Source organism: Pelodiscus sinensis, chromosome 9, assembly GCF_052426305.1.
Source record: "Pelodiscus sinensis isolate ZL-2025 chromosome 9, ASM5242630v1, whole genome shotgun sequence".
Classification (NCBI taxonomy): Eukaryota; Metazoa; Chordata; order Testudines; family Trionychidae; genus Pelodiscus; species Pelodiscus sinensis.
Window position 1 is genome coordinate 42861378 of NC_143060.1, and position 26650 is coordinate 42888027.

At 37.1% G+C, this 26650-nt stretch overlaps 1 protein-coding gene across 7 annotated transcripts in view; it reads right to left on the reverse strand.

Annotated features, from left to right (window-relative positions):
• The window catches only part of COL11A1 (collagen type XI alpha 1 chain), a 262532-nt gene that overhangs the window by 186855 nt on the left and 49027 nt on the right, over positions 1-26650 (reverse strand). For all 7 annotated transcript variants that reach the window (XM_075936624.2, XM_014571895.4, XM_075936623.2 and 4 more), the window contains exons 4-5: positions 23274-23436; positions 6233-6361 (exon numbers count right to left, since the gene is read on the reverse strand). In XM_075936624.2, coding sequence (XP_075792739.2) covers positions 6233-6361; positions 23274-23436 — 292 coding nt within the window. The remainder of the gene's footprint in view (positions 1-6232; positions 6362-23273; positions 23437-26650) is intronic.

Consider the following 26650-nt stretch of genomic DNA (forward strand, 5'->3'; position numbering starts at 1 on the left):
ATCAAATGTATTTAAGGGACACTGTAACAGTGGTATGCACGACAGACTCTGACTGCCTTGAATATTCTGAGATGAACTTTACTTGAAAAATAGATTATTCTGCGGTCAGTCTGGAAATTACTAGGAAGTTTAATTTTTTATCAACTGAAAATGTTTGCAACTTTTATTTGTGAAAAGACAATAACTGGAGACAAGGAACAATTAATAAAACCACTGCAAATAGGACAAAAGTCAAATGAAAAATGAGACTGGAATCCATATTGTGGTGTCAAATCGGTATATCTCTAGAGAGTCATTGAACCCTCTGGCTAGCTGAAGAGGAACCAAAACCTCTCTGAACAATTCAAGGAATATTAGCATTTTATAACATGAAATGAAATAGTGAAAGGACACCAAACAAAATAAAAGATAATTTTAAAAATCCAATGGATATAAGCACAAGTTGCAGCAGCTGTCACTCCTATGACAGATGGTAAAGTTCTAAATGTGAAGTATCTAAAAGACAATCTTTATGTCACATTGTCTAAGCAATGCACATGGAGGAGATGAAGGTGCCATAAATAAGCAGATTACCATCAATGCTTACCAATTTTTTTTAAATCAGTTGCCTTAAAAAGGCTCCAATTTTTTGTTCAGAATTAGAAAGTTTGTTATCTCTACCACTTGCTAATTAATTAACTGTAGTTTTCAAAGCATGGACAAAGATCCTATGCTATATATGAAAAGTTGCCTTACCCTATTGCATGGAAAACCAGATTTTCTAATCAGCAAAACAGGCAAAAGAAGGTAGACACACGGTGAAAAAGAGTACATGAAGTCTTCAAGCACATACTTCATTTCTTCCAAAAAAAAATCTATGAATTTGAGACAAGTCCAAAACAAACAAAACAGAGCTCCCTTTTGGGAGCAAGTTCTATAGCACAAGTCAGACAGTGAGATTTATTAGACTAATCTTCCAAGGAAAGAAGTGAAACCCTCATAACAGAGGCCACTGAAGCCTCGCCTGGATACTATACTGAAAATATATTCTGGGACCAATCCAACATTGCAGGCAATGGAATAAATGGCTGAATAGGCCTTTTTCTTCTCTAATTTATGTAAGGTGGCTGTAATGTGATTTAGCTGAAATCAAATGTAATACATTTTCATCTAGGGTTTAATCAAAAGAAGAGAGAATGCTATTAGTAAATAAGCCATGACAATAATGTTTCCCCATGAGGGAACAGCACATTTCAGTTGGTATAACATATATTTTAGATAGTTTAGGACATATCAGGAAAGAGTAAAATCAATGTTTCCATAAGACAGCTTATTTTATGTGTTTTCCTCCAAACCAGTTTATCCAAAATGGTACACAGAAAGGTCAATTTTTTAAATATTGATTTACTAGGATGAGGCCATGCAAGAACTGTTGATATGAAAGTTATTCCTGTTCCATGAATCTCAACCATAGTATTGCTGACTTTTTCTATCATTATTATTTCAGATGCCCAATATTACATTTAAATAAATTCATTAACTTCATTGGGGCTTTTCACATGAATAGCATCACATGTCTGAATTCTTAGTTGCTAACTGGTTGTGTCCTTTTCTTTTCAACATAGCGCAAAACTTCTAGGTACTTAAGAATATTATTTTATTTATTTATGTATCTATTTGCTTGTTTATTTATTTTTAATTACCAAAGTGTGACTGAGAAGTCTTAACAAAAATAAATGAACAAGACATCAAACTCTGAGAGCTACTGAAGTTACTGAAAGGGATCCCACTGACTTCAGTGGGCCTTGGAATGAGCCAAGAATTCTGCACTTACCCTACAACTACACTGTGGAGCTATTTTGGGATATCTCAGCTATCCTGAAATAGCTATTCCTCATCTTAAAAGCAAGCCCATTATATCAAAATATAATGGGCTTGCTATTCCGACATCCCTGTAAACCTCATTGTATGCGGGTTAAGGGAAATTTCAAAATAAGCTATTTCAAGGTAAGGGTGCTGTGTAGATGCACCCTAAGTGTCAAACAAGTTTAAAGTTCTCCACTCTACATTCAAAGGGAAGTGTAAAACTATTTTAAACTGGACAATCCTTTCCTAATCTGTGAGATTATTTTTGGCTATAAAAAGGTATATTAATTATATATCTATAGTGTATGGTCATAGATGTAACTCAAGGGTATGTCTACACTTGCTCCCTATCTCAAGATAGGGATGCAAATGTAGTGTACTGAAATTGCTAATGAAGCACGGGATTTCGAGAGAAAACCCTTCTCTCAAAATATCTGTTAAACCTCATTGTATGAGGAGTAACAGTTTTTTGAGAGAAGGGTTTTCTCTCAAAATAACGCTCCTACATGGGACTTTTTATTTCGCAATAACGTGATTTCAAAATGGTGTCAGGACACGATTATGCTAATTAAGCATGGGCTATTTAAATCCCGTGCTTCATTAGCAATTTTGGTACACTACATTTGCATCCCTATCTCGAGATAGGGAGCAAGGGTAGACGTACCCAAAGTGTGTATTCATGTAGGTTTTACAGCTTTAATAAAGGGATTTATACCTCTGATAATCTAAAAGGGAATGTGAACTCCCAACAGCTGCTGCTGCCTATAGCCTCCAACTTTTACCTGTGGTGTAGTATAAATATGATATGATTACTTAAAGTATTAAAACAATAATTTTATATTCGTTATCAGGGCTCGCCAAGCCACAGCAAGCCCCGCTCGCCAGCCGCGCTGTCCAGCGTTCTGCGCATGCGCAGTTCTCACGAACCCGGCTCTTAGGTTACATAGATTGTTGAGCCCTGTTCATTATGATGGAAAGCATGAGTTCACTATCCTGAACATATTGCATATATAACATATAGTTTCATATAGCAAGTGTTACCACCTTTATAAATGATGTTTTATGATCTAATAATTCAGCAGCAGCAAGCACATCCAGTAGATACACTCTAGGTTCAGACCTTGATCATACACGTCACTTCATTGGGGATCTTGTGGGTGAAAGGTGCACGAGCGACACATGGCTGGACTGGAAACCTAGTTTCCACCTGTAGTAGCCTGAGCCGTGGGGGAAAGACAACTTTTGGGGCCTTACTACCCTTAATAAGAAGCAGATTCTGCTTTGGAGGATAAGGTGGTGGGGATGCAGGGCACTGATCTATCACTGAAGCCCCCCTCTGGTGATAACTTAAAAAATATCAAACCTAACGCCAGCTGTTCAAGGGGTGTATTAATTAAAAGAAGAGTGTCTTATAAATGAGCAGTCTGCTTTCTAGTGGCTTCTATAGCTTTTCCTTCTCGGAAATATATTATTTCTTGGCCTGCAAAGTGATATTAGGTGATAATGTAGTTTTGCACTTATCTGGTACTTTTAAAAAAAAAGTTCAAAACACAATTTCAATTTACAAAAACACCAAGAATTTGAAGGACTCTACATAGCAGTGTTATTTAAATAACTGACATTATTCCGAAGTAACACAGTCTACATCTACACAATAAAATGTCAAAATAATGTTGAGCTGGCGGACTTCTTATTCCGACTCCTGTAACCCTCATTGTACGAGGAATAAGGCAAGTTGGAGGTAGAGTACTCTTTCTCGGGCTTCCTGCTTTGTAGACAGCTATTTTGACTTAAGCTACACAACTGACGTAGCTCAAGTTGCGTAACTTATTTCAGCTTTAGCCCTGCTGTGTAGGAGGGAAGGAGATTTTGTTGTCTAATTGTATTTTTAATGTGACTACCTTAATTAATTTAGTTTCAAAATCCATCCAGCTAGACTATGTGTAACAGAAGCCATTGGGACTTGTGTGGCACATACTTTTAAAATGTGTGTATATACATTAGGAAATGAGATAGCAGACAAGTGTGGTGGCTTCCCCAAGAAAGCGGCTCATGACACTGATACTTCCCTTTCATATATCCAGTGCCTCCAGGGACCTAATGGATGAGTGTTTCAGCAAGTGTAGCTACGCTGAAGTCTAAGAGATATTCTGATTTACACAAGCAGAGGCTCTAGCTCTTCATTTTTAATTTTCTTCTGGCCAACTTCTAGAGCCTGCCATGTATAGAATTAATATAGATTTTTCACCACATAAGGAAAATAAAGTAGCTTCACTGATGAAATTCATGACTTTATGTAAAAAGAAAAAAATCTTCCCCCTATACATACCACACTTTTCATTTCTATTGCTGATCTACCTTAAACAGCACTCATGTCTTTCATAGAACCATTATCTGTCCCACATCTAAGGATGTGTCTACAATGTACCGTTATTTCCAGATAACTAGTGCTATTTCAAAATAACAATGTGAGCATCTACACAACTTTTCTGTTATTTTGAAATAATTTCAAAATAATGGATCGCTTATTCTGAAATCTGTAAACCTCAGTCTACAAGGAATAATGTCTATTCTGAAAGAGTCATTTCAAAATAAGGCTGTGTAGATCCTTCACTGCTGCCATTTCAAAATAGCCCCTCACCAGGGCCATTCTAAGATATTCCTCCCCTGTGCCTTCTGGGGCTCTAAATTGACATAGCACATTTATATTAAGGAAGCCTGCTTTGGAATAATTTTGAGGCTTCCCTGCAGTGTAGACATGCTATTTTGAAATAAGCTATTTCAGAGTAACTATTCTGAAAGAGCTTATTTTGAAATAACCATGCAGTGTACATGTACCCCAAAAGGGGCGGGGGCTTTTAACGTATTATTTATTGCATATTTCTCCCTAATGAGAGGTCACCTTTCCTCTACCTATAACTTACAGAATATCAGCAGGAGGCTTTCTTCTTCAAACAAAGTAAATAATAACACCAACTGAAATTGTTCCATATAGAAGAAGAATCCTGACTCCTGACTGGCTGCAAACAGTCACAAATGGAGGAAGTTTCTAACATTTACCTCATCTAAAGTCAGTAGCATTGTGTGGTTTGTGGTTTGAAACGAGGTTAGCTAATTAGCTCACATAAAAATGAGGGTATCTTGACTGGCCACTGCCAAGTTCAGTGAAAACCGTGTCCTTCTTTTCATTGAATGAGATAGCATGTGCATTTTCTCCCATCTTGGACTCATCAGTGTAAAGTCTTTTTTCCCCTCTTGGACATCTAATTTCTTTTTTTCCTTCTTCTACTAGAATGCTAGTTTCAAATGAAAAAACAGTTTCATTTTACAACTACTGGCTACAATGGAAAGCTTTCTACACAAATTCTGAGACGTATTCAGAATGTATTTAATATACACACGCTGAGACCCTCAGCTAGTGTAAACCAACATTGTTACCTTGAGTTCACTGGAGCTATTCCAATTTATACCAATGAAGATAGCCCACAATAACTACCAGTTTCTGTGAACTGATTGACCCTCAAGAAAATAATCTAGTCTGCTTTATTCTTCTCAGTGCCTACCAACTAGCAGAGCTGGTTGAAAAATTCATTGGAATTTTGTTTCAGCAAGAATTTTGTATTTACACACACATATGCCTGTACTCACTGTCACTGTCTCTGGAAGTTTCATGTACTCTAAACATCCAATTTTCCCAAGAGCTGAGAATTCACAGCTCCTATTCACTTCACTAGAACTGAAGATATCCTACATCTCTAAAAATCTGCTCATAAATGTACAAGACGACTATAACTAGCGTTGAGTAAGCAAAGATTTACTACTCAGATTGCTAAATTTGAACTTCATGATGCTGCATATTGCAAAAAGAGTCCATTTAAACTTCTGTTGAATATGCTGGTGCTTAAATGCTATAGGGCATGTCTATACCATGCTATAGGGCATGTCTATACCATGCTATAGGACATGTCTATGCCAACCCTTATATCGTCAAAACTCTTGCCAAGCAATAAAAGTTTTGATGGCAGAAGCACTTGTATGTACAGCATTATGCCAATGAGAGACTTACTCCCGCTGACATAGCTATCACTGCCCATTGAGTTGGTTTTATTATATTGATGGGAGAGCTCTCTTCCATCAGCATAATACATCTTGTAAGCTAGCACTAGTAGATATGGGCTTAGTGATAAGCACCATAGAAATGCCAGAGAGAAACAAGCATGTAGTACTCACACATACACCCCTTGTAATCTCCTCCTTTGCATGTTCCTTTTCTTGCCGCAGGTCCAGGACAATTAATGCTCTTTAGCCATAATTTAGTTTTCCCCAGGTAATATATATCCATCCACTAATATGCATTAAATCCAGTAATACATGACTGATTACTCACCTCATCAACCTGAGGTTCTTGAGCTTGAGCAGCATTGGGCACAGGGGAATCACAATCTGGGCTATAGTGCTCACAATAGTCATATGCTGCTCTGGGATCAGCTACAATCAACAGCTGCTGGATATCACCCTGCATATCAGCAAAAACAGATTAAGTTAACAACAAATATCAGCATTTCTGGTTACAAAACAAAACAGGAGGGGTAAAGTATATGTCAGATGTTTCGTTATATTCATCCCATATGACATTTATAGGTGACTTAATTTCAATTTAGACTTTTTTGCCATTAATCTCAGTGAGGCTTGGAGTGCATTCTAGAATTTTGTAACAGTCATTTTTAAATTTGTTTTCTTCCTCTTGTTTTTTAATGTTCAGTTTTCCAGTCATTGAGCAAAAACATGCAATGTAAGCGAAAGTTACATCCCACTAATCATAACGTAATCAAGCGAAACAATTTGCAAATAATCAGTAATCCACACACTGTATCAAAATCAACTTATTGTCAACATAACATCTGTTTCTTGGAACTCTAAAATAGAGGACATGGTCTTGTGGTCTTGTTTGGTGCCACTAAATACATACATCTCCCACAACTGTTAATGGGACTCAACAATGCATTTTAAAGGCAGGGTAAAATTGCTATAATATCTGTAAAATCATTAAGAAATATATTCTCAACTTATTAGGAATTGATCTTCTTTTAATACCATTGAGCAAATAAAGCTCCTCTTTAATGTTTTAATCTAATTTTTTACACTTTAATTAAAATTCATCGTTGGTCCTGCCACTCCTCCCCAATTAGAATATAGTTCAATAATCAACCAGAGAAAATGGGTATACAATAGTTTTCCAGGCTTAAGATTTCTTGACTTAATTACATTTATGTATATGTATTGCTTCTGTTATTCTAAATGAATGCTTTACCAAATATTGTGGGTCAGATTTAAGACCTACGTTTATTATATCAACTGAACTAGCTGTCAATCTTTGTTTGACTATGAAGTGAGGGGGCTGGAAAGGTACAACTCCTGCAGTATCATTTTCATGCAGTTTCCATAGCTGGTTAGTGGGAACAACTAGTCTAAATTCCTAGGATTTAATTCAGGGAACTTCCTACTGCCAGCATGAAGCTCAGAATGCAAGTGATCAGCACTGCAATTCTAAGAGTTTCATCATAACTATGCTACAAAATGGAGAAGCGGGAGGCAGATGAAATCAACCCCAACCATGGGTCTTTTTCAATGAGAAATGGAACTACAATTAGTGATATGCAAAAATACAATATGGAATGTATCAAAACAAACATTCTACTGGTTAACACAGAATGTTATTTTCTTACCTATCTTTAAGTATAATGTGTAAAATCAACATCATGCCAGAAAACATCCACTACTCTGGATAGCAAAAATAGCATTGGTGAAAGCCTGCATAAGAATCATTTTGATCATTTTTCATGGCAAGCTTTCTGATTTCCTAGTTTACTTCTTAATGTACTGACACGATTTAAACTACTTAAACAAAATTTGTCAACATTTCCACTATTAAATTCCAATTTTCATACATTTATTATTTAGGCATAAATACAAACTTACTGAAATTTATCATAAATTCTAGATTAAATACCATGAGTGCATTTATTTCCTGGAAGAAAATGTCGGGGCTTTTGTGCTTCTATTTCTTGATATTTTTAAATGTGTACATTAACAACATCATTTTATTCAGTTTTTATAAAAATGAATAAAAAATCCCATACTGGTTTGCTTTTGCACCTTTTTGTCAGTAAATAACGAAAAAGAAATAAACAATGACAATGCAAAATTTACAATCTGTGAAAATGCATATATCTCAAAGTTTCCATGTACATATTTTTGACTAAATTAACAACATTGTGTGGTACTGTTTCCATATAAAATACAAAATTACTGAAAGTAAATCCTCAAAATCCCTTCAGCTCTTCTTATAACTTTAAAAAAAGCTTTGGTTTGCTACAATATTTATCAAAGCATTTAATATATTTATATAGTAAAATGCAAATTATGTAATATACTATCTGAGCCGATAGATTTAGTTAATTGGCAACAGCTGAACATGCACCTCTAATCTGTGCACTTTTTAATGAAAAAAGTTTTATTCGGTGAAACTATATTGCATTAAATTTATAGGCTGTCAGGTCAGTTGTCAGAATAATACTATAAATATTGTTAAAAGTATACTGGTAGATTCCCCAGTCTAGCAAAGAGACTTGTGACCTCTCATCCCAGATATGTTATTAACCCTCTAACATGATAGAAGATAAGACTCCTAATTTCTGTGCCTCACTTTAACTGTCTGAATGATGGGTCTATTAATGTTTCTTGATCTTTGTAATGTACTTTGAGATCCACATATGAAAAATATTATATATTATATATGTTATATATTATATATATTATAATTATATGTGTGTTAATTATTTATCAAAATTATTTTTAAGGTAAACCCCTGGGTGCAACTTATACCTGTGAGTGGCTGTGTCTAGTCAGTGTATGATTACTGCTTGGAGATTCCATTACTAGGTGTTCCTGGAAAGAGTAAACAGTTGTTCTTATACCCTGCTGCTGCTCCTGTTTTGCCTCAGCCAGATCAATACTGAATGAGTGAAAGAAGGAGCAAGCTAAAGGGAGAAAGCAACCAAAGGAGCCAGTAAACACATTTCCTTTAGTGGTTTGTGATAGGATGTAAAGCTGCTTTTGTTTATATATTACTGTGTGTGCTGGAAACACTATTCAGACTCACAGTTCCACTTATTACTGAACAGATGGCACCACAGATTGGGCAACAAACCATTCCAACCTACAAACTCAGACCCCACATGCACATTCATTTACTATTTCATCTGGCATCTATAATCCAAACACCTTAGTATCATTATAGTAAACAGATTTGGGTGATATTTTATAGCTGTTTATCTGACAAATATACACTCTTTATCTTTTTGAGAATTACCCAGAAGGAGACTTTGATTTGCATTCCTTCATTGAATGTAAATGTTTGTCTTTATGAAAACATCTGGTAGCCATGTGAACAATCTATAAGTATTCTATTTTCCTATGCTTTCAAACCAAAGTCCCTAAAGTTTGTCTCCTAATGGTCTCATTTTCAGAATTGGCTGAGTAGCCATAATTCTATTTGAAGTTAACATAAGATATGGGTCATTAACATTTCTGGAAATCAGACTCTATACGTAGGCAACTAAATGATCTCTGTGTTATTCCATCTCTGAATACAATTTTCAGGACAAAAGGTGAGTATCATAGAATATGAATATGAGAGAGCGCGCAAGAGAAAAGAGCTACAGAAAGAGTTACAGAAATAAAAGGAAATGTACCAACCCATGTACAAACCTCCTGCTTCAGCAGGGAGGGCAAAGGCTGAACTGCACAGTGTGTTTAGTTGTATCTAAAAGAAGTTTAGATGAGTTAAACATTTAATATGGGTCCACAGTAAAGGATGCAGAGTTTACTGAGACAGACAATATGGTTGCTCTATGCCATTGAGATTCTCATTCCATTTAACAGTTTGAGGGGCACTAAAGTCACATTTGTGCATAAGTTTCTTCACAATTTGAGCTCATTGCTTTAATTAAGGCAATTCCATCCATGAAAGGACATACAGATGATATGTAAGAATATTTTCAACTCGAGAATTTTGGGGTCTTTGTTGAACCAGGCCTCCCTTCCCTCTTCATACAGGATCTGATCTTAGAAATGGATAGAGGGTGGCATGAGGACTGTTTTAGTTTGTGTCAATAATGCTACAATTTTATATAAATTTTCAAATGCTAAATGGCATAGCCCCGATCATATTATAAGTCTCCAGTTCAGCAAGGCACTTAAGAATGTGCACAACTTGAAACACACAATAGCTCCCTTGAACTGAATAGGATTACAGACATGTTTACAGTTAGGCATAGTCTTAAATAATTTGCTGAATTAGGGCCTATGTCAGTATCAGAATCTGTGCCTCATGTGTTATGTCACAGTAGTTGATTAATTCATCTCCAATGACCCTCAAATCTATAGTGGGAATAATGGTACTTACATGACTGTGAACATCTTAATACCTTTGTATTTTGGGATTTGGTTTGGACCTGTCCCAGCCAGGCCACAAGCACTGAATTTGATCTGAGGCTCACAGAAGTAAACAGAAGTGGTCTTTGAATAAGCTCATAGTCACATATTGGAAAACTAAGATACAGTGCGGTACCTGGACGGCACTATGATCTAAGGGATAGGACAAAATACTAAAAGTCAATGGACGACGATTCCAATCCTGATTCTGATAATGAATTTTTCTATCACCTGTGTAACATCACTTAACCCCTCTAACCTCTATTTCCTTCTATGTGAAATAAGGATATTGGTATTAATTTACTAATATGATTTGCAATCTGATCAATAAGTGCACTTTATCATTGAAGTCAGTCAGTGGTAAAGATGTCAATAAATAAAGAAGCTTCTCATTCCCAACCCTATGTTTAGTCCATATGACCTTTGGGGTCTCTACTTCTTAATTAAAAGATAACCCAATACCTATATATTTAAGAATATTTTGCACAAAATATCAGATACAATTTTTCATTTTTAACTGCTCTAATTTCATTCTGGGTTTGCAAACTCAAAAATAGGCATATCTTGACCAAAATATTACCTAATGTAGCTGTTTCACCTAGCTCTCTAGAACATTGTGTTTCAGAAAAGTAGCAGTGGCCATCTTTCCCGTGATCCCATCCCACAGGTCTCAGATAGCTTCAGGCAGCAGCCACACAAGGTAACTCCTGACCTGATGCCCTGCCAGAACTGGTTCCAGCTGACCTTAAATGTGATTCAGCATCATATCAGTGTGGATACTCTATTTTGAAATAATAAAATGCTATTTCAAAATGCATTTTGTATCTAGATGTGTTATTTTGAAATAAGCTATTTCAAAATAACCCTGTAGTGTAGACATACCCATAGCGGTTATCAATATAGTCATACATTATTAAGTAGCATTGCAAGCATTGTTCCATTTATTCACCTCAGTGAAATAAAAATAAAACGAGACCCACTCGCTACAATATTGCCCCCTCCCATGTTCTGAGGGTGGTGGACTAGAAAGGTTCAACCTGTAACTGCAAGGTGTGAATGGAAAGGAGCTAGAATGGTCATATGAAACAGTGATCTAAACAGAATTTGGAAATGAAATTACAGCATGATTAGACAGTTGGCCTGAATTCTGAAATAAGTAAAATATTGTTGGATGATTCTGTCACGGGAAAGTTAATTTTCTTTATTTTAACTGGGACCAGACCTTTTAATATACAAAAATCTAGAAATGACTTACATGCCTATCTTGCATATCAGAAATTCACAGAGAGCTTCCCATAACTACAGGTTAAACATTAGAGCTAAAATTTGCCTTTTGGGTGTATATTCTGCATTCCCCTCCCCCCCCCAAATCAAAATATACTTATTATGTGTATCTAAGGATAGGTTTTGGATCTTAGCATGAAGAACTGGATGGATACCAGAAGCATAACAAAACTAGTGCCAGAAACAATATAAAGAGGACCCTAGAGACACAAATATCTTTGATTTTTATATACAAGAAAAAGTATAACAATTCCAAGATGCATTTTCAAACTGTTCATCTAGCAGTAGAATCTTCACTAAATCACCAGATACCCTTAGGCTCTGGATACCTGCCAACCTCCTCTAATTAGCTGTTTGACAGTAAAAGCGTAGACTCCAAATAACAGCAGTCTAGACAGCCTGGATATTATTACTATAGAATTTAGAAAAACCTGCTGCAAAATTCATTTAATCTTTCTGCAGAAGCCTGGGGGATTGAAGAGTTCCAATAGCCTCTAATATAATATTCCGTCACCCAGGTGCACTGCATAATATAGCTACAGAAAGATATTTTACTAAAAGCCTGCCAACTTGAAGCACTGTGAAAGCAATAAATTATGAAAGCAATAAATTGTGAAAACAAAATTCTATACAGGCCTTAATTTTCCATAGAATATCCTCTTGATGCTGAAACCCCATATTCACACTAACATATTTTGATCTCTTAAAGCTCTTAAAGGATTGTTATGTGATAATACAATTTTTTCATTTTTGCAACATGGGACAAAACCGTCCTTAGACCTTATATCCTACATACAATTTGCTGCTCAAATTGATCACTTTATACAATCAAATGTGGCCACCTTTGGATAGAATACAGCAATTTCTTAAAGATTCACAGCAACACAAGACAAGAAGCAAAGGATATCATATGTAATTGAAACTGCAGGGGGGAATTACTGTGGCCCAAATTGGAATTTGTTCTTCTGTAAATGAGTTTTCAGGAACCCAATTTTATTTCTCATCCAAACATCTGCACCTCACATATTGCCCCAGAAACAAGTGAGTACAGACATCCAGAATTATAGAGTCACTCTGCTCTGTGGCAACCACATCTGTAGCACCATTCATTTCTTTGCAGTCCTCTCTCCTGATGAGATCCAACCCTGAACCACATTCTGTTATACGAAATAAAACTTCATAATAAACTTGTAATTTAGGGGCAGTGCCTCTTTCCAGGCCCCAGCCTGAGAAACTAATGATCAGTAACTGATCTCAAAGAATTGATGAAAAGAAAGCTCTTCTTTCACCCAGGAATGGATATGCTCAGTGGATGCTAAACAACACTGAAAGCAGGAGTAGTCTGCCAGACACCCGCGGCTCAACAGAGAAATGGATACATGCATTTCAACATTGTACAGAAAGGCAAATCCCACTACCAAGGTCCTTTAATATAATGTGTATGGCAACTTCTTCTCAAACCAAATGTAACAGTCAACTCAATCTTGTGCAAGAATTCTCCATGGTTAGATAAGTAATCCCCTTTCACTGGCTCTCATGTTTATTTTTCTTGATTATATGAGTAACATAGTCACTATGTGGTTCTTACTGCCTCTTTCCTGAGCCTTCCACATTCCACAGTCATCAGAGTGATTGTTTGTTTTCATTCATCTCTAATTATTTTATTTTCCTAAAATTCTAGGGCTAGATCATACCCTGCCTTGGGTAGGGTGTGCAGTAGAGTTGCATCACTCAGAGGAAACTCAAGAGAAGGACTATGCCTCTGGAAGAATTTTTTTCCAAACTCTCTGATGTGCACGGGGTGAGTGCATGATACCTCCTGGGATATCTGGCTCTACTGTGTGAGCCAGTATGGGGGTAGAAGGGCAAGAGCATGCTCACACGTCCTCCTCATACTGTTTGAGGCAATGTATCCCACTGTCAGTTTCTGGAGGCAGCACATCCAGTTTTTTCCTAAGCATGGAGACATGAGCATAGAACATGCAAGTGCAGGAAAGGATCTTGTGCTTCTTTATTCCTACCCTATGTGCAAATGGGCCGAGGGATCATTCAGACTTTTGAAAGGTAATAACTGTGTGCAAATTAATGATATACAGTTAATATCCTTAATCTGCATTTAATAAGACAGTGTGCTTTTGATTTTCAAGATACTACATATTGGGCTACCATGCTCCCAAAAAGATATATTTATAGCAAGGCTATATTAACCCCCAGAGGAAGGTTTCTCTCTACAAAATCCACAGGCTACTGTTGTACTGATACTTTCTTTTCAACAGGGCAGAGCTGAGGTAGGGGCTCCATTTCCTTAATACAACTACCTGATAAACACCTGAAAAGATGTTCTATTGTTATCTTTGGCATCCGCTGACTGAGTAGGAAATCTAAAATTATCTGTTACACACACAATCATATGATGGCAATATATCTAATCTGTAAAACTTACTGATTTGATGTAACATTCAACATTATTGATATCAGACTATTTACAATGCACTGAATGATAAATACTTCAGTTGCATACACAGTTCTTAGATTCTTGAGCAAAAATAAATTTGATCTCTACACAATTACCAGAAGTCTGACTTTCTTCTTTTCTAAACAAGAGGAGGGAGGGTATAGTCAAAGCAAAATATTTTTTCTTTGTCCATCATTGTTTGAATCTGGAAATATACCAAACAAAAAAAAAGTATTACCCCCTTTATTGAGAAGGAAGAACAACAATAAAAAAGCCAAATCCTACTCTTTTGAAAAGAATGCTTCTTTTTATTAGGTGCCTTTGAAATGGAAGAATTTTCTTTTCTTCCTTTCATAAACTGAAAGCTGGCAGCATTTCCAGTTATCTATAACATTAGGGTTGTTTCTAGACATTTGTGCCCGGAATCCATTACACATATTTTTGCTTTATGTTCCATTTGTTTTTATACATGAGTTATTCAGCTGCTTGATGTAAATGTTTGAAAGCTGATCCTTTTGACTGAATGCTATTTAATGAGAGTGACTTCACAAAAAGTGTAACTGAGAAAACATACACAGACTAAATGTTGTTCTAAGAAACCCATCTCTAGGAATTAGAATTTGGGTGCAGCTAAAATTGGTATTTTCACATTCTCCTAGATAAAATAAACTTTAACTTCTAAGGGCTGCACTGTCTTTAGGCACAGTCCTAAGCAAGCGATGGTACATAAGTGGCACTAATCCAAGAGTAACCCCTGGAGGCAAGGAGGCTGTGTGACTCAAAAACACACTTTGCTTTCTTCTGGTAGTAGTAATTTACTGCTGATCTGTAGCAACATGATATTAATGACCCCTCCACTGCACTCTCTCAGCTATTCTGGACAACCAGCGGGGGACAGAGCCAAGGTTTTCTTCATTCCATTTCTTGCTGCTCCGTGGAGTGGGGAAGCAGGCAAGTAGCCTCATTTGCTCCCATGCAGCTGGGCCCAACATCTGGCTATCCTACATAGGAGCATAGCAGTGATTCTGATTCCCCTACAGGAGCTCATAATGTAAATTACACTGTAGCACCATGTTATCAATCTCCTACCATTTTGATAAATCCACAAATATTTAAGTTTTTCTTCAAATGCCTTCAGGATTAGACCCAACTTTTGTTTTAATTAAAATCAGGTTAAAATCCTGTATCAGACTCTCTACCCTTTATTATCAAGGACTGGGCCTACTCTTGCAGAACCTCTGCAAGCAAAATTCCCACTGGCTTTAAACTAGAGTTTTATATCAGGTCCACAGTTCAGGCCCACAGTTCTTACCTATAATGTAAGGATTTGATGCATGATCCATCAATGTGAAATTTACATGTATTTAGAAGGAAAAAAATCTCTATAGGGAAATTTCTGCATAAAGACCGTGTTAGTTAATGACTTATTATAAAATACCTCTCGTTCACACCAAATATACTAAATGAAGAGTGACAAATCCTTAAAGCTGGCAAAATATTAAAAGATCCCTGCTATTTATGAAATATTTAAGCTACAGACACACTTCAACAGGCATATTTCAGTATTTTTATATCAAGGCCATCAACTGGTCACTTGTTTCATGTTTTCTTCATTTTTTGAAACAGTATTATTTTCTAAGTATAGCCCTGAAATTGCTGTTTACAAATAAAAATAAAGACGCTGTTTTCAATGAACTCATAAAAAACTCCATCTATACAATATTTGCACTGATCTGTTAAGTCATCCAAGAATACTATGTTTAGCAGATTCATAGATTTTAAGGCCAGATGAAACTCTTATGACCATATGGAGTCATATCCTGCATAACAGAAGCCATAACATTTTCACCAAGTGTCTATGTATGCTAAGAATACAAATAAAATGCAAAAAAAAAAAAAAATATGGCACCCAACCTTGGAACCCACACTCAAAAAAACAATCTTTACTTTAGAGAGCAGATGACCAGAATGGCATAGAATAAAAAACAAAATACATACATACACAAGGGTTAGACACATAAGTAAGGGTTGCAGTATTGTGCCTATAATTTGAAAAGAGATACTATCAAATGTTATGTGTCTGTACAGAATAGAATTAAAGACCTGGCATCTCTAACAAAAGCAAATTATAAATGATACATTGCACATGGATTGTGAGTTTAAAATTTACAAATATATCATAACAGATAACATGTTGTATGGAATCAGAGAGGGGGCCAAGACCAGAAGGTCATCAAATTATTCCTTGTCATATTACAAAGCAAGAACAGCACAAAAACATTGAAGAGCACTGGGAGCAGAAAGGGGGTTAAGGACCCAGGAATAAGACAAGAAAGCTGATTCCCAAACTCCATCAAATGGCTGCTTTACATATCTTTGAACTATAAATCATAGAATCATAGAATTATAGAACTCTAGAACTGGAAGGCACTTTGAGAGGTCATTGAGTCCATTCCTCTGCCCTCATGGAAGGACCTAATGCCATCTAGGTGATCCCTGATACATGTCTATCTAACCTGCTCTTAAATATCTACAGAGATGGAGATTTCACAACTTCCCTAGGCAACTTATTCCAGTGTTCAACCAACCTGACAATTAGAAAGTTTTTCCTAAAGTTTTCCAACCTAAACCTCCCTTGCTGTAGTTTAAGGCCATTGCTTGTTGTCCTATCCTCAGATGCTAAAGAGAACAATTTTTCTTCCTCCTCATGACTCCCTTTTAGATACCTGAAAATTGCTATCATGTCCCCTCTCAGTCTTCTCCTTTCTGAACTAAACAAGCCCAATTCTTTCAGTCTTCTTTCATAGGTCATGTTCTCTAGACCTTTAATCATTCTTGATGCTCTTCTCTGTACCTTCTCCAATTTCTCCATATCTTTCTTGAAATGTAGTTCCCAGAACTGGACACAACACTCCAGTTGAGGCCTAATCAGCACAAAGTAAAGTGGAAGAATGACTTCCTGTGTCTTGCTCACAACACTCCTGTTAATGCATCCTAGAATGTTTGGTTTTTTTGCAACAGCATCACACTATTGACTCATATTTAGCGTGTGGTACACAATGACCCCTAGATCCCTTTCTGCAGTACTCCTTTCTAGACAGTTGCTTCCCATTCTGTATGTATGAGATGGATTGTGCCTTCCTAAGTGCAGCACTTTGCATTTGTCCTTATTAAACTTCATCCTATTTACTTCAGACCATTTCTCCAGTTTGTCCAGTACATTTTGAATTATGACTCTATCCTCCAAAACAGTTGCAACCCCTCCCAGATTGGTATTATCTGCAAACTTAATAAGCAAACTGTCTATGCCAATATCTATCATTGATGAAGATATTGAACAGAACCGGACCCAAAACTGACCCAAAACTGACCCCTGTGGAGCCCCACTTGTTCTGCCTTTCCAGCAGGATTGTGAACCTTTAATAACTACTCTTTGAGAATGGTTATCCAGCCAGTCATGCACCCACCGTATAGTAGCCCCATCTAAGTTTTATTTGCCTCATTTATTAATAAGAAGATCATATGAGACCGTATCAAATGTCTTACTAAAGTCTAGGTATACCACATCCACTGCTTCTCCCTTATCCACAAGACTCATTATCCTATCAGAGAAAGCTATCAGATTGGTTTGACACAGCACTTATTTCAAAATAAATCACTATTCCAAAATGTCCCTTATTCCTCATGGAATGAGGTTTACAGGGACATCAGAATAGCAAGTCCATTATATTTCAAAATAACAGGCACTCTCAAGATATACGGAATAGCGTTGCAGTATAGACGTAGCCTTAATTACCCCAATCCCTTACCTTTAAATGAAGCTACATTATTGACTGCTATGATGTCTTGTGGTAATGAACTCCAAAGGATGACTTATGAGGTAAAGTATTTCCTTTTATGTGTAAAGGAAGGCCCATTACCATGTCTATATAAAGGAATTTTTCATATACATAAACTAATAAAATCATCAAATTATTCCTTCTCATATTACAAAGCAGTTTAGAAAGGAGAAGCCACTCAGTTTGTACTAGACCCCTGAGAACCCTAAACATCTCTACTAAATACCATCTAACATTTCACATTCCACAGCTAAATAACCCAGGTGGTGGTGGGGGGGGGGGAGTTTCTGTCACTGAATGGGTCTGGGAGCATCTGTTTGCTCTATGTGTGTGCACACGCGCACACACACACACACACACACACACACACAGCACTTAGCACAGTGAGGTTCCAATCTCTGATTTTTTTCTAGAATAAAAACTCTCCATACAGCTGACCTAGAGCAGAACTGATGGTAGTAGAATTCTCTCCTATATCAAGTATTAATGGGATAGTTTCAAGAGTTTTTTTACCAGTCCTAATTGAAATGCTGCAAGAACAGTATTTGTTATATTTTCTGGCATGTCTATCTCAGCCAGTGTGTGAAGTACAAAGCACAGGCTATGAAATGAATTGTAGCAGGGCATTTTAGCACCTTAAAGAAAGTCCCAAACAAATCGGTCTCTGAAAATATACAGATCCTTATTTTTTCCCTCAAATGGTTTGTCTTTTAATACCTATAAGTAGTAGTCCAGGTGCCTCTCTCCCCCAACTTATGCTGTCCTGCAGCTTCTCCTGGGAGGAACCCTCCTGCTAGCTGTACAGAGGGGGAGAAGAATGTTGATGTTAGCATGTCTCCCTGCTCCTGTATCCCAACTACAGAGAGCAAGGGAGAAGGGGGACTCACACCGCCTGGCTGAAGATGGAGACCACCAGGCTGTTCAAGCTGCAGCAGTCTGAACTGTGAGTGATGCTTGCCTTTGTTAGAGAGGCTGTGCATCATTTCTAAGATTTCCCCAGCAGCCAGTTCACATGGCGTGTCTATCTGTCTAACACACACTGTACACATACACACAAACACAATCTCTCTCTTTCTCTCCCTCCTTTTCCCCTGCATCCCCTTACATCCTCAGAGCAGGGAAAGGGGACAAACCCTGGCTCAAGAAGATTATTGCTGAGGTCTGAGGTCCACTCGGAAGGGTGAGTCCCTTTCTTAAAGAGGTAGTACATGGTTTGACCTGAGATTTCCCCAGGAACCAATTTACAAAGTCTCTCACTAACTCACACATACATACACAAACACACAGTATGTCCCAGTCTCTCTCCCTGCCTACTCATGTACCTCTTTTCTGCAAAGCAGGGGGAGGGCAGACAACTGGGCTCAGAAACAGGGCAGGAGAGCTTTCAGTCTCTTAAAGAGTCAACACAAGGGGTTTCTCAGAAACTTATCCAGCAACAGCCAACACACACACTGTCTCTGTGCTGCACACACAGGCCAGATGATGGGAAAAGAAGATCGGGGGGGGAGGGGCAAACCATCCTGGGGCTTGGCAATTCAAAAGGGCCCAGGCTTCCCCATCACCACCTAGTCCTGGGCCCTTTAAATCACCACCAGAGTGCCGCAGAATTCAGGGGGTGCTCTGCACTCTGAGCAGCGCTAAGAACTGCTTTTCTCAGCTCCATTCCTTGCACCTGAGGCCTCACGCTGTCCAGGAACACAGAGGTGGGCACCCCACCTTGCCCAGGAGTCCGGTGAGGCTGTTGATCCCCCTCTGCACACATACTGCTTCTGTGTCACACACACACTGTCTCTCTTCTCACACACACACACTATATCACACACATCTCTATTACACACAGCATGTCACCCATCCATATCTATACACTCTCTCTCTCTCTCTCTCTCTCTCTCTCTCTCTCTCTCACACACACACACACACACACACACACATACATGCAAACACTGCCTCTTTCACAATCACCCCTTTACACATGCTTGCATTATTGTTGTTACTACTTGGTACTTCCTGAGATGCACATATATTCTCTTGCGGTGTGTTATTTTAAAATTTTGACTTGCCTACGCAGTTCATAATTTTAATCTCTCTTGCACTTAATTTTAATTCTTTGAGTAGTGAGTTCTGAAGTATCTAACCTGATCTGGCTGGGGTAACTATCCATATGGTAATTTTTTAAATATATACATTAAATCTAGATTTTTGCTTTTACTGGTGATGCACAACAGCACATGCGTCTGTACACATAACATCATGTATTTCACACAAGGATGAAAAAAATTAAAGGGTACACTATTCAGAACCCTTGAATGCCTTGAACAAATGAGAGTCTTCACGTTTTACAGCCCTCTGTAGACCAAAGCCTTTAGCAGTTGCGCTAGAGCAAGCTCTTGCTTATAGAAATATTTGATGGAGGACAGATGATAGAAGGGGAGGCAAAAAGATGCCCCAGAAAGATGAGGGTTTAAGGCTAATAACCAAGTGAAAATGTCTATCCTAACTCAAATACTATGAGGTGCTCATTTACAAGAAAATGCTGTTACTGGTTATCACAGTTGAAGCTTAGGGAAATGGGGTACAATATCTTGGCATAGACCTATGAGAAAATGAATCTCTAAAAGAAGCATTTCTGAAACTACAATACAAACTGTTCAAATGTTGCTGTTCTCAGTGCTGAATGTTTACATTCTAAAAAAGGGTTTACAGGCAACTACTTTATTTCTTTAATGAGTCATACCCAACTTCCTTCTCGGGTAGTTAGGACGTGGAACTGAAACATTGCTTTGGAAATTCAAGGTAGGAGATTTTTTGAAAGTCTAGACGACCATTGTTAGCCCCTTGATAAACACATTTTTGAACATGCATACTCCATGTAATAAAAAATACACAGAAAACTTTGTTTTAAGTGATTGACCCAATTTCTGATGTGATGCATCCACCTATTTGCATTGGTTCAGGAGATTTCCATAGATGCACATGTGTATAGAATGTAGGTCCTTTATTTTTAGTATCTCTATCTAGTCCCAAATTTCATGTAAATGTTAGCTTACAAATGTCAGCATTATTGTGCTGTGCAATACCTTGTCAAGCCACAGCCCCTTGTTAGAGTTACTAACCAAGACATGGGAACTTTAGTCACACATAGATTATATTCTCTTTCTTTTCTTTCTTTGAAAATGTGCATTCTTATTTGAACGGAAGGAGGTAGCTTAGCATAAAGCTACAAAGGGGAAGGAATAAAATTTAGGTATTTTCATATGAGGAGAAATTGAAACACCAGGGATTATTTATTTTTGAGATAAAATAGATAAGCAGTGACTTGACAGAAAAGCCAACAATCCTTATAATTAAGATCACCAAAAGACATTTTCAATTATGGTCATTTTCTCCCCCTGATTTTTTGAGAGTCTGCATGTTTTAACCTTCCTTTACCACAAAAAGCTTCTCAAATTTTAAAATGTAAAAATACTTTAAAACACATAGATGAGAGATCATAGAATTATAGTCAAACATCTCCAGGGATGTTAGCTCCCTAGCTTGTTTTAGTAAGCAAGCACAGATAATTTAACTGGACACTTTCCCACATTTCTGTGTTAGCAGCCCCTTCATTTATTTTAAAAACAGCTAAGCATGATACTTTGCAACACTCTATTGAAACACCAATAGTCAGTAAGGGAATGTCTACACTTGCCCCCTAGTTCGGACTAGAGAGGCAAATGAAGAATACTGAAGTTGCTAATGAAGTGCGGGATTTAAATATTCCGTGTTTGATTAGCATATTCGCGGCCGGTCACCATTTTAAAATGCCGGTCGCCCAATTTAACTTGCCACAGGTAGATGCGGTAGTCCAATCCAAAACCCTTCCCTCGAATTAACTGTTACTCCTCATTGCACAAGGAGTAACAGTTAATTCGAGGGAAGGGTTTTGGATCGGACTACCGCGTCTACACGTGGCAAGTTAAATCGGGCGACTGGCATTTTAAAATGGTGACTGGCCACGAATATGCTAATCAAGCATGGGATATTTAAATCCTGCACTTCATTAGCAACTTTGGTATGCTTCATTTGCCATCCTAGTCCGAACTAGGGGGCAAGTGCAGACATACCCTAACTGTACCAGGTAAGACAAAGAGAAAAAATACTAGGCGATTATACAGATCACACACAAGAAGACTATCAATGGTACAGGGAATTAAAAGAATTTTTTCACAAAATATGTAAGAATAAGATTATGATTAGTGTATTATTTAAACTAAAATGTAAACCTACTTGAAAACACCAACAGAATAAACCATAATCAAATCATCTCTTTCTTTTTTAGTATGTCCCAATTTCTCATCCTGAATTTCTTTTACTTATGTACATACTACTAAATAGGATCACTGCAACTTAATACCAAAGAAATGTTGGGTCTCAGATTTTGAGTAAATTAATTATGCAAAGCACTGCCCACAGCAGAACCTAAAAGAACTTTTACAAGCCTCATGTAGCCATTTAAGCAGAAATAATCTGAGGAGAGGATGTACCATGTGGACTGTAGGTAGTTAGATCCATTTGTAGAGGCTAGGAAACATTCCTCAGCCTTCATACCCATCAGCTCTGTCCCAAAATGCTCCCCTTGAAAAGACAGTGAACTGTGAACTCGTAGGTTTTGAGGGAAGCAATCACAGCACAATAGCCACACCCCACGTTGCCTCTTTCAACTGCTGAATGTCAGACATACATGTTGCCTAAAAACCTATGGGCCTACTCTTGACTTTATTTTCCCTATGACAATCAATTTTGTATGAGAAAGCAGTTAATAACTTATCTGTGCCTCTAGTCTATTCTCACTGTTTAGCTTTAATTTGAGATATGACAGTTTTGATTGGCAGATAATGGAATTATAAAAGAAATCAAAAGATGTTCATGACCTCAATCTGTTAAACTTTTGTGTAGTGATATTGCCTCATTATTAGGAGTTGATATTTCCTTAAACAGATGCATTTTATCTTTTCCACTTCCCGACCTGTCAACAATGGAAACAGGTATACACCCTCTTTGCTAAAGTGTATTCGAGATACTGGGAAAATGAATGAATGGCATGACAAATATAACCATCCATGATATTCATAGCATCTTCCATTGCACCCTGCGCTTTCCCTCCCCCACTCTCCAATACTGGAATTCATGTTGCTACATATGCTTAGCCCAGAACATCAATGTGCAGAGAGAACAAGAATGCTGGAATGATTCAGTATCCTGCATTATATCAAATCTTCCTTATGAATTTCCTAAAAGCTTCTGTTAACTTTTATCAGGACTTCCACTCACCATCAAATCATTTAACACCTATTATGTAATAGATAGACTTTTACCTCAAAAACTTCTTCATCCAGAATCCTGGTTCCAAAGACAGTGATGCCATTGGAGTCAACAATTGCTCTGTCACTCCTGTCGAGTGGCTTTGTGGTTTTCTTCTTACAGTCAACTATCATGGTAACACTTTTCTTATCCACACTGATAGCTACTCGATGCCACCTAGCAAAGGAACACAGCTCTTCCATAATTTTTTTCTAAACACACATATAAATTCAGAGTTCCATAGCAAGGAAGAAATATTACAAGTTTTAAGCCAATCAAAAATTTCACCTCTTACAGTTCACAAAAATCTACACGTCAGCATTAATTTCCTTTTCATGTTTTATCTTCTCATTTCCAAATCAACCTATTCCTTTGGAAGTTTATTTAAGAAAGGATTGTAAATAGAATAGGACTAAAAACTAAGTACAATATGCTTGCACAGAATGAATGGAAACATATGTAAGTCCCTGTTCAACAAAACATCTAAGTATGTGCTTAAAATTAATCATGTATGGTCTGCTCTAGCTCTCAGAGAAGTAAAGGAAAAAGTTCTCATAGATTTACATGATTACGTGTTTTGATGGATCAGAACCTTACTGCAATACTAATGCATAAAACAGACATATATAATAAATAGGTTAGGTAGTTCAAATGATGAAATATCTGATATATTTCCTAAACAAGGAACAGCCAATCAGCTTTATGAAATTAGTAAAATTGTATTTAGTATTTTATTTATTAAAGCCGATCCATAATCCATGCAAGACAGCAAAATTCATTATTCTGCAATTATGACAACTAACTTGGGATTTTTTTTCCTACAATGTTCTACATATGTAAAATTGCTGCAAGAAGATGGAAGAATTTCTCACTCTCTCTCAAATTAAGTAGTATCATATGTGATACTTACAGATTTGTGAACTGTATCAAGTCCATAAAATATTGTCTCTGGAAGTGCTGCTTTAGACACAAGGAACCAGACCCAAAGCCCACTAATGTCACTGGAAAGATTCCCATTGACTGCAGTGGGTTTTAGATCAAGTCCATTCATAGGCTATGTCTAAACTATATCCCTCTTCTCGAAAAAGGGATGTAAATTAGACACTTTGAAATTGCAAATTAAGCCAGGATTTAAATTTCCCGTGCTTCATTTGCATAATGTTGGCATTTTTTTTATGAAATGGGTCTTTTTGAAAGAAAAATCTCTGTTTAGATGGGGCGGGGATCAATCAAAAATAAAACCCTTTTTCAAAAGAGCCTGTACTCCTGAAAAAATGAGTTCAGGATCTTTCGAAAAAGGGTTTTATTTTCGATCGATCCTCGTCTAAACAGCTGTTTTTCTTTTGAAAAGCCCCATTTAGAAAAAAACTGAGGCCTCCATTATGCAAATGAAGCACGAGAAATTTAAATCCCAGCTTTATTTGCAATTTCAAAGTGTCTAATTTACAGCCCTTTTTTGAGAAAAGGGATGTAGTTTAGACACAGCCATAATGATCTGATGTTATTTTTTGTGAATTTGTTATTCAAAACTATTTGAGGAAAGTCTGAAATATAATTGCACAAGCCAATAGGTTGCTTATACATGACTCGCTATTTTTAATGGCTTTGTTAGTCATATTTTGCTTTTTGTACTTTATGATTGGTCACCCAAAATCATATGTCTGGCTTCCTTGTTCGGATAACTCCCAAATTTATCTTAGATGGAGGCACAAACACTGCTAATATTAATACTTGTGAACATATAGATACATATTCACAATGTTTGCCAAAATTCTTGCAAAAATCATTTTGTTTGCACATATATTTACAAAGTGAATAAAAATGGTTGTGAATACTGCCAACAAAAATTACTTTTATTTGAAAAACTTAAACAACAAATAGTACTTTAAAGACTAACAAAACATGTAGATGATATCATGAGCTTTCATGGGCACAGCCCACTTCTGTGCCCATGAAAGCTCATGATACCATCTACATGTTTTGTTAATCTTTAAAGTGTTACCAGACTATTTGTTGTTTTTTAAGTTTTTCCTGTTACAGACTAACTCGGCTACCCATCTGAAGTTTTTATTTGAAAGACATTCCTTCACAAATAATGTGCAGTATTTAACCAGCACTAGTGTAGGCTGCATGGCCGTTTGTTATCATGACAAACATCATGTATTAGTTTAATAAGACTGTTTGCAATGACAGGGGCAATACCTGAGTACTTCAGATAGGGCATACAATGAACAAAGCACAGTATCCTTGACATACAAGGGCAAGGAATGTCAGAGAAAATATGTGCTATTAGTAAGATGCAAGATGAGTGCCAGAATTCAATAATTTTAGCTGGCATTTATGGCCATGAAGGGTGAGATGGCATGGATCTTTTTTTAAAATGGCTTTTATATATCAAAAAGAGCACCTTGAAGCAATGGAATCTTACTGGTCACCACTACCATAGAGCCAGAAGTGGAATTCTGTTTTTATTTTGGAACTCAGTTCAACATAATTTTAAAAGCCAATGGTCTTGACTTAATTGTTTAGACTTTGAAAATTACATTTATATTCTTAAGCTATGTCTAGACTGCAGGCTTCTTTCAGAAGAAGCTTTTCCGGAAGAGATCTGCCAAAAAAACTTCTTCCAAAAGAGAACGTCCACACTGCAAAAGCGCATTGAAAAAGTGATCTGCCTTTTCAAAAGAAAGCATCCACACTGAAGGTTTAAGCTGTGATTACTATGGATGGAGTGGCCACCAGAGCACCTGTGCTTTTTACTCTTTCCTCTTCTTTCAAAAGAACTCCCTCTTCCCCATCCACACACGCCTTTTTCTGAAAGAGCCCTTTTGGGAAAAGGCTTCTTCTAAGGATTACCAATGTCAGAAAAACTCCTTTGTTCTTTCAATTTTCTTTCAGAATAATGCTATTGCAGTGTGGATGTAATTGAAGTTTTTTCAGAAAAATAGTCATTTTTCTGAAAAAACTCTGTAGTGTAGACATACCCTAAGACAAAGCATTGCTTTGCTCATCATTGCACTATGTTGGACAGCGGGGTCTGAAGCACAATATCAGACAACCACCCAAAATTGCTAGGCCCAAAAGCACGGAAGAGTCCACTCACACTGTTGCCTCACATCACTCTGCATCTACCTTTCGAATTCAAAAGTGATATCCATTGTCTCTTGGGAGCATGCATGCCAGTCCTTAAACCAACTGTGAGTGAAGTTAATCTGTTTTTTCATCTTTATCAGAACCTCAACACCTGGAGAGAAATGTGGCTATCCAGATGTCAACAGCAAAACACTAATGGGACCAGGATTTCACCCCTTGTTTGCTATAGAGAAATTGAATGACAATGGCTTGCGGCTTCAGTTTTCCTGCTTCTTATGGAACACATACTAGTTGTTGT